Source organism: Paroedura picta, chromosome 7 (genome assembly GCF_049243985.1).
Source record: "Paroedura picta isolate Pp20150507F chromosome 7, Ppicta_v3.0, whole genome shotgun sequence".
NCBI classification, from domain to species: Eukaryota; Metazoa; Chordata; class Lepidosauria; order Squamata; family Gekkonidae; genus Paroedura; species Paroedura picta.
This window is the reverse complement of record NC_135375.1, coordinates 46,403,142-46,413,173: the sequence shown is the minus strand read 5'-3', so window position 1 is coordinate 46,413,173 and position 10,032 is coordinate 46,403,142. Positions and strand designations below refer to the sequence as shown.

General features: G+C 39.2%; 1 protein-coding gene across 15 annotated transcripts in view; it reads right to left on the bottom strand.

Annotated features, from left to right (window-relative positions):
* Window positions 1–5,682: 5,682 nt before the first annotated feature.
* PPIP5K2 (diphosphoinositol pentakisphosphate kinase 2) overlaps window positions 5,683–10,032 on the bottom strand; it is a 79,408-nt gene continuing 75,058 nt past the window's right edge. For all 15 annotated transcript variants that reach the window (XM_077347705.1, XM_077347708.1, XM_077347704.1 and 12 more), the window contains one exon: window positions 5,683–8,159. In XM_077347705.1, coding sequence (XP_077203820.1) covers window positions 8,128–8,159 — 32 coding nt within the window. In that variant the 3' untranslated portion in view covers window positions 5,683–8,127. The remainder of the gene's footprint in view (window positions 8,160–10,032) is intronic.

Sequence of the window (10,032 nt, the reverse complement as noted above, 5' to 3'; positions counted from 1 at the left end):
CTGGCATACACACAGCTTGCCTTCAGCCACACAGTGAAGATCTTTGTGCTGGGGTGGCAGCTGCTGCCAAAGCAACTTAAAAATATCTGCTTAGGCAATCAGATTTCCAATGGCCAGTCAAAAGTCTGGCTGAGCAAGAGCCCTTCCAGCCACTCCCACTAAAAAAACATACTTGGCCGACACCACAAAAGATCTTGAGTGCCAAGGTGCTACCAGGTGCTACATTGGGGACTCCTGAAGAGAGATTAATTGGCTTTAGCATTCAGTTGATGGCGTAACCTGTAGAACCTGATCCTGGATGTTGGAAAGTGATTTAGAGATTTTGAAAGACATTCATATAGAAAAAAGGAGGATGGAGAGATGGACATAGGGTGGACACTGATAACTGGGTTTTAAAATGATGGATTTGAGACATTTTCCCTGAATGTTTTATTTATTTGTTTGTTTATTTATTTTATTGTATTTATATACCGCCCTCCCTGAAAGCTCAGGGCGGTTTACTTGGAACAAGAAAAATGATACAGGTAACATAATTTCTAAAACAAGGTGAATAACAATATTAACATAATAACAACATTAAGGAATGGTGGAACTACGAGCTTCAGCTCAACTCTTACTACAAATCTATACAGTATGTTGTATAGATTTATAGCAGTCAGAGTAGGGGGAGGTTAGGGGGCCAATTGGAAGCACTGGTTTAGGTTGACCTCAACCAAATGCCTGGTGGAGAAGCTCCCTTTTGCAGGCCCTGCAGAACTGTTCAGGCTCCATCAGGGCCCTGATCTTATCTGGGAGCTTGTTCCACCAGATGGGGGCCAGAATGGAGAAAGCTCTGGCCTTGGTTGAGGTCAAGCAGGCTTCCTTGAGCCCAGGGACCACCAGGAGGTTGGAGATGGTAGAGCGCAAGGCTCTTTGAGGGGTGTAGGCGGAGAGGCGATCCCTCAAGTATACTGGGCCCAGACCGCGTAAGGCCTTAAAGGTGATAACCAAAACCTTAAGCCTGATTTGTGATCTGAGCCTCCATTGAGAGGGAGGCATCAAGTATCACACCCAGGTTCGTAGCAGAGTGGGCCACTGTTAGATGCACTCCATCCAGATTGGGTAGGCGTGCTTCCTCGCTTGGATCTTTCTTACCGCTTCCAGGCAAGCTGGCTAATGTTTCTGGGGGAGAGTCAGGGCGGCCATCAATCAGGAGGAGGAGCTGGGTATGCTTGCTTTTTTAAAAAAATGAAAACATTGTAGCATCTGATTAGTAAATACAATTAATTCCAACTTGCCCTTACCCTTATAAGTGCACATCTCCTAATTGTGTGCCTAATGATGCCCTTTTAAAGGGAATGACTTGTGCCCTATCATTGCCTCTTTATGTGTTTGGGTGCTTTGTGTATTAGCATCATAAGTCTAATTCATTCTTCATCCCATGGCCTGATGGAAGAAAAATAGGTCATACTAGACTAAGAATAAGGATTTGTAATTTAGGAATCTGTGTTTCCATTCACACTGGGACCATTCCAGTTGCAAAACTTGGCAGTGAACAAAGAGCCACACATTTTTTAAAGTAACAATGCTTATATTGCCTGGGCAGTTAGGAAGATGTAAAGCAACTGTGGTTTCATTTGCTTGCCAACTATTAACATTAGGGAACTTTGAAACAATTATAGAAATGTAGAGGCCCTTAGCAATTATCTGGAGTTGCCTTGGCTCCTTCTGCATTATTTTATTTAAAAATCTGTAGCAAGTAAGTCATTCCTAGGAAGAGAGTATTCCAGATCCTGAACAAACCGCAACATGCCATTTTAAATCCATCCCTGCTTTCCCAACAAATGAAGTAGATGTACAGCCTGCTAGCAAAAATACTTGTTTCTGTTTGAATCACAAAGCTAGTACTACTTTGAAGACGGTGCCAGTGTCAAGGCCATGTGATATAAAATTGCATGACATTCAGTATTAATGTGGGTATGTAGTGGCTAAAGCATCAGACTATGATTTGGGAGACCCAGGTTAAAATCACATTGAACTTGAAGGTTGCTAGGTTACCTTGAGCCAATCATGTACATTCACTCTAACCCACCTCGCAGGGTTTTGCGAGGTTAAAAAGGGAGGTGGGGAGAATGTTACAGGTGCAATATCAAGGAAGTCAATAAACACTCTAGGAAATGTATAATTTGTTGCCATTTCTGCCTGTCACACATAATAATTGTTAATAACTGAGTTGGTTCAGGTATTTATCAGTCATGGCAGTATCCTCAAATAGGTAATAATCCCATTTCAGTAGTTTAGCACCACTCAGTGGACAGATATGTAGACATTTCTATAAAGTGAACATTCAGCTTCCCCAGCTAAATTTAACAATCTCTAGACCCTTTCCAAGGGTTATTGGGAAGGAGGATTAGGGACATGGAGTCTTGCAATGTAATAATGGAGTTTCTCACTATAAGAAGGAGATAACTGTTTTTAATACCCCACTTTTCACTACCTGGAGCTCTAAAGTGGCATACAAACACCTTTCCCTTCCTCTTCCCACCACAGACACCCTGTGAGGTACGTAGGGCTGAGAGAGCTCTAAGAGAACTGCTCTGTAAAATCAGCTCTGAGAGAACTGAAAGCAGCTCAAGGTCAACCAGCCGGCTGCGTGTTGAGGAGTGGGGAACCAAACCTGGCTCTCCAGATAAGAGTCCATCACTTTTTAACCCACTACACTGTGCTGTATTTTTACGTTATAACTCTTATGAGGATTAGTTGTTGTAATGCAGATATACTCCTGCACTCACTTAGTCTACTGGGGTAGACAGCAGGTCCAAATTCCAAATCTTTAGGGCTACAAGAAGATACAACCGGCAATGTTATATCTTCAGGTAGGGAGCTTCTGCCCACCAGGCACATTGCTGGTGGAAATTCAATGGTAGGGAAACACAGCACCAGTTGCATTTGGGACCATGCCACCTTGTTTGTATAGCAATCATATTATTTGGATGAATAAAGGTAAAGGTATCCCCTGTGCAAGCACCAGGTCATGTCTGACCCTTGGGGTCACGCCCTCTAGCATTTTCATGGCAGACTCAATATGGGGTGGTTTGCCAGTGCCTTCCCCAGTCATTACCGTTTACCCCCCAGCAAGCTGGGTACTCATTTTACCGACCTCGGGATGGAAGGCTGAGTCAACCTTGAGCCGGCTGCTGGGATTGAACTCCCAGCCTCATGGGCAGAGCTTCAGACTGCATGCCTACTGCCTTACCACTCTGTGCCACAAGAGGCTCTTATTTGGATGAATAATTGATATCAAACTTGACGGCAATCTTGTGATAAAGATGCAGACTGCAACCATAAACATTTTGACTGAAATGATATTCAAGTAGAGATTTACATCAGTATTGTGATCACACTGTGCGTTCCAGCAGTTTCCATTATGTGCATAATGTGTTTTTGCTGCCATTAGTGGCTTCCCAATGCATACAGAGGAGCTCAATGACGAATATAGACATAGTGAACCAAGCCGCTGCCTTACAGATCTCTTCCAGGGTGAGTCTGGTATGGAAGGCTGCTGAAAAGGCCTGGGCCCTTCTTGAGTGAGCTTTCAGTTGCAGGCATGGGACCTTAGCATCATTGTAAACTGTTCTTACGGTAGAGACCACCCAGAGTGTAACTGCACTTTATTGGGCCCTCTGATATATGAATAAATATCTTTCCTGATCTTTTGTGTCCTTTCTAAATAAATAGGAGTGCCATATATACACCTAGTATATGTAGTGTTTATTATGATTTGGGGGATGGGAAAAACACTGGGAGTTTGATGTCATGACTGAGATGGAATTGCAAGATCACCTTAAGAAGGAACCCTAAACTAGGTCTAAGTACTTACTACTTTTTCTGAGGAGAATTTAATGGAGAGTCACAGCGCAGTGTCCATATTTCACTCATTTCTAGCTGAAGTAACCTTTTTCAGAAAGGTGGTTTTGTATGAGACAAAAGACACATCCACACTAGCCATGGGCTCATACATCAACTTTGCAAGCACTAAAGACAATCTCTATTTATACCTGGTGGTACAACAGGTGGGAACATATTAAACCTTTAAGAAACTTCCTAGATTCCAAGGTGGAGAAGTTTGATGGTCCTTTGATTGAGACATGAAATTGCCGCGATTGTGACCAGTTGATCTTTTAGAGAAGCGGTTACCAGACCTTGTAATTTTAAAAAGAGTAGTGTTTTCGGACATATAATACACAGCATTTTTGTTAACCTATTGAACAGTAGTGTGCATTTTCAGAATACTAGTTAGATTGACAAGGCACAAAAAGAAACCGCAAGAGGAATAGGAAAAGATACACACGTGCATGCATGCCCCCCTTAGGAAATAGATATTAACGTTTCCCTTTTCTTCACGTAATTAACATGGGAAGTTTCCAAAACTAAAAAGACAAGAAAATTACGAACAGGTTTTAATAAGAGTGACAAGTATGGAAAAGATGCTGGGGTAGTGAACATTTTGGTCAGGTTCTCAGATCATGCATTGCCTATCAGCAAGATGTGGTTCAAAATCAGTTGAAGCACAAACGCAGGGTAGTTCATATACAGCCCTGTTCCTATATGGAACAATTTGTGCATGTATTGGGAAGCCACTAATGGCAGCAAAAATCCCATGTTATGCACGCACAGAGGCGCATAGGTCTTTTTTCCTATATCTGGTTTAAAAAACAAATCAAGTGTGACCCAGTCTGTGACAGCCATATGAATATTTCCACAAAACTGCCACCTGTGAGCTCAAAATACATGATGAACTCAACACATGCCAGGTTGCAGGGGTGCAACCAGAATCACAGACAGAGATGTATCTGGGGAACTTAAACAGCACTTGTTCAATCAGAAGGAGGGAGGAGCATCCAGTTCTCTCCTGTGCCATTTTGCCAACAGAAACGGTAAAAGGGTAGGCTTTTCATCATTTTTCTCTGGCTCCATGTCCCTGTTCAACAGCAAGCACCTCACCAATGTGATACAGTATTTCTGACTTGGGCGTAGAAGACCTGTTTGAATCCACACTCTGCCATGGAAGCTCACTGAGTGGCCTTGGATCAATTACACACTCTCAGCATAAGCTTTTTCACAAGATAGATAAAATGGAGGAGAATGTTGTAAGCTGTGTTGAGTCCCCACTGTGGAGAAAGGCAGGGGATATATTAAATAACTATATATCTAAAGATGAGGAATAGAAAAAAGGTTGGTAGGAAGGAAAGATGAAACAGGGAGAGGCTGGTGGGATGTGAAAAACAGGAAATAGTGTGGGGAGATGGATTGAGGGAAAAGGTATCTCCCACAAGCTCATGCGGTTTCCCCACTGCATAACTGGGCCCATTCCAATAAGTAGCACCATGCAAGTGGGCTCAGCTCTGGGGGCAGAACTATGCAGAGTTTGCTCAGGGGGAGGCTGACAGAGAGAAGGAAGCAAAGAAAACTGAAGACATAGGCAGATAAGGAAGGTTGGCCCATGGAGGGGAAAGAAAGAAAGAAAGAAAGAAAGAAAGAAAGAAAGAAAGAAAGAAAGAAAGAAAGAAAGAAAGAAAGAAGGGTAGAGACTATAGTGGCTGCTTGTATCTACTCTAGTTGCTTATTATTTTCCATTATAATATTACAGCTATGAAAAAGGTCTACTATATTTAAGAGCAAGAAAAGTAGATTCCAAAGTAATTGCTGTTTACTCTTTTTTATTTAAGAGCACATCAAACTTTTATGCAAAAGCTTTGGTTGACTGGAATGATATGCACATTTTAAATGCAGCATTTTCTGATAGAAAAACAATAAACATGACATGTACATTCAGAAGTCAGCAAGACAAACATTGTCCATATTACAAACTTACATTATAGAAAATGAAATATTTGCAGTGACAAGCTATGAACTCATTACATATTTGGTACCTTAAATAGGATTTAGGAATTTCTGATATGACCAACTGAAAGTCAACAAGACAGTGGCAAGTTTAATCAGTTCTATAGGCAATTGCTGGAGAAGAACAAGAAAGAGCATGTATTCTTAGTGATTTTACTTGAAGCTAGGACTCCTAAAATTTAACAGAAAACTATTGCTGGTAATGTGTTATTTTTTAATATCAATTGCAGTATTTATAAGAAATGTATCTGAGAGAACAGTAAGTATTCCATAAATTATCCGGTAATAAAGGGAGCTATAGTACAATTTATCTCTAGGTGATGACTGGCAAAAATGAACATGTCAAAAAAAAAAAACAGCTGCGAAATATTTTGTCAGCACTGGAGAATATTCAACTGTCTTTAACTAGTGTCTGAAAACACTAAAAGAACAATAATGGACTAATGTTCAAATGTTCAGTTGATTTGAAGGTAGTAATACTGTAATTTCCTTTAGCTTTAAAATATGACAAGTAGTATTAGTTGCAAATATATAAAGTTAACAAGCATGAAATGTTAACAGACCAGCTGTTTCTTTTTTCCTTATAAAGTCCATTAATCCAAATGTGGATTATTCTGTTTAGCAATATTCTGCAGAAACCTGTGGAGAAAGCATCTTTTCAAAGAACAGAAAATCTCAGGAAATACATAAATAGGAAATATCTTGAGTTTATGACAAAAACCCATATGTTAAAGCACAGCTATTAACAACCCAAATATATTTGAATGCTGAGGTCTGGTGTAAACATAAAGAGCATGGACATTCATGGACATGCTACCCATAATTCTTCCCAGCATACCTTAAAATGCAAAAATGTTTAAGCAGCAAGCAATGTTCTCTTTGGAAATGCATCTAAATAAAAAATGCTCCCAGGCCAAGAATGACAATGCAGTGGATTAATTCTGCATAGGATTGCACTGTAAGTGTGCCAGGACCTTAAGAACTGTGCATAACTTAGGAATACTTGAATTTTGGACAACAGCTGATTAAGCACTACCAGTATTGTTGTAATGTGTTCTATTCCAGCTGCCTCAGAACAGAAGAGAGGAGGTAACATTTGTAGAAGCCATTTGTAAAGATGTATCAAAGCAAAAGAATTGACATAAGATTAGAATCTTACATCTGGTTCCATCTGAAGTGGAGTCAAAGTAAAAGTTCTTATTCCCTAACAAGGTGCTGTTGTGGGGGTCGGGGAGAGATAAGAGAAACTTATCGTCAAGGAGTATTAGGGCCTTAAACTTGGGTGAAGTGGGCTTGTGCCAAAACATTTATTACTGGAGAAGAACATTTCCCTAGGTTAGCCACTGGTTCTAGAGATGCATGACTTTCTTTTATTTTCTTCTCTAGTCTTGTCTCATTGGAAAGACATGTAATGGTCTGTCAATTTCTGATTATTGTTGTATGCTGTTGGTCACTATTTGAGTGAGTATAGATTTTCTGGGAACTGAAATTAATTAAATACACCTTTATAATTGGCATCTCAATGAGTTATATAGCACTTAGGTGTCTCAAAAATAATCTGCTATGCTAAGGTGTAGGATACAGGAAGTAGAAAGGACCTACTTAGCTGGTGATTATAAGTACTTTCCACCTGTCATCAAGATCTAAAATCCACGTATACCAGAAGTGAATGGGATCACTCATTCTGTTTTCATGGGCTGCTTTCCAAAACATCACTGCTTACTGGGGCCATATTAACATGACATGGCAATAAAAAGGGTTTCCTTCCTTTGTGCCAGCCTTTGCTACAGCCAAGAAAAATGTGTATTCTCCTATTTCTTGTCTATTTTCCTTCCCAGCAGCTCCTGCAGTACAAAGCAATCTATTAGGTTGTTTTGGTTTTGCTGTTTGTGTTTAAGCAAAGATGAGAAAAAGGTTGTGCAGTTTGTCTTATCAGTTCCTTTAAATTATAGATGTAAACCTCTTTGTTTTTTATATTTCAGAAACAGAGACATCACCCTTAACCTGAATATATACAATATATGTACTACATAAATAATTTTTCTATACAGTAAAACTCATTGACAGAAATGAAAAGTCTTTGAAAACTAACTTGTTTTTCTACAAAGAAATGTACACTGCAACAGGTGGTGATAACAGGCCCTTCCAGTTTTGTCAGAAGTGCTTCATTTCTTCAAGATAAATGAATCGCCAACATTATGCAAGTATTGTTTCCCCTCCTTTTGGTTTTTCATGCTGCAACTTTTAAATATCAGGAGGTGGAGGATCAATGGTACCTGGACATAAGCAACACAGAAGAATCCATTTTATAGTATGTATGGCTGTATGAATACAATGGGTTTAATCTAGCCAAAGTCCTTTGATTTCAAGGAAAAGAACTTAAAATCATGTTCATTTCTCCCACTTAAATAAATGGAACTAAAAGTAGATCATTGCCTAATAATTACCTTTCTCAAACTTGACTAGAATCAAGATTTAAAAGACCTGAAACAATTTCCAAATGGGAGTATTTTCAATTATTTTTGTATATTTACATATACCCCATTCTGTATCATAGAATGAATTATGCCAAGTACATTGGTTGCCACTAAAACCCAATAATATATTATTTTCACCACAGATTTAAGGCTTTTAAGTTTGGTGACAAAAACTATCATCACTTGTACCCATGCCAGTCCCCACTCCCAACATACAGTGTTTAATGCTGGAAAATACATAAGCCATCAAAATGTTTTTGTTTTTTTTAGCAAAGGCTTAAATATACATTACATGTGAAGATCTAGGCTTGATTCCTGAAATATGTGAGCCCAAACCAGTAAAAGAGGAATAGAAGTTTTCTGTTTCCTCTCCCACTACAATTCACTGCACCTGAATTGCTTCCACAAGGGATCAAATGATCCCCAAGAACAGCACAGGATATTATGTGGAAGGTTGCAGAAAGAAAAAGGAAATCAGTAAAAACAGCCTTCTTTCCAATAGCAAAAATGCTCTTCTACCAGCAGAAAATGAACTTTGGGTTAAAGTTATGAGCTATATTCCTGCATTAATTTTCAAGAGATCTAGATGTGGCCAAGATCTTTTAAATCAACGACTATCCGTATATTATAGAAAATGAAACTGGCACACAGTGAGTATAATGCATGAAAGTATGCTTATACTACGCACTACAGGTGTTTGCTGGATCCACTGAGGCTCATAGGGAAAGATTAGCCCAATCTCTCTGAAGACCCAATTTTAAAAATTTTAGTCCATGCAAACAGTTAGGAAAATGAGGGGAATTGATAAAGGGGAACACAAAATGTAAACCATAAGAAAATTCCAGTTTCTCCAGACTCGCAAGGCTTTTCTGATTACTCCCCCAGCCTTGTGAGACAAGTCATACATTCCACAGTTCATAGTTGAAAGGATTCCCTTCATCTTAGTCCATATGTCAGGAGTTCTAAGGGAAGAAGGGGTTCATTTTAGACCAATCAGAAAGTAAGAGCTTCTGCAAATGTTCCAGACCAGTGGATCGTTCTACAATCTTCGGATTTTTCACACAACACTTTTGAAGTTGTGAGCAAAGCTACAAGCAAAATGCAGATGTCTCTCATCCAGGGTATTAGACTGGAGGAAACTCTCTCCTGTCTTCTCCCAGGATGATACTTGTGTGTTGGGAAGCCAACTAGGTATTAAGTCCATACCTCTCAGTGATGTTCTGAATTATATTGTTAATTAAGCAGATTAAAAACAAATGCTGTCCTGAAATGCATATATGTGGCACTTGTAATATAAAGATGTTATACATGTTGATGTGTATTTAAAATAGATAAAAATATAACACATTGGTATGTCAAGATGATTTTTCTTTGAGTTGTTAAATCTACCCCGAACTATCAAAGTCCATTATAAACATTACACAAAAACAGATGGCCATGGTTTTACATTCTTCAAAAATGTTGGCAGCCTAAAACACGATGTATGCATCACAATATTACAATGAAATGTTCTGGGTGAACTGTTCACTGATAGATAAATCTATATAACCAGCTTGCTGTACTTGCATATAGGAGATAACGGCTATGGAAATTAATGAACATTTAGAAATTAATTCCACGATTGTAATACCTTGGCAGAACATACACAATGCTTTTGAATGACATTTACAAG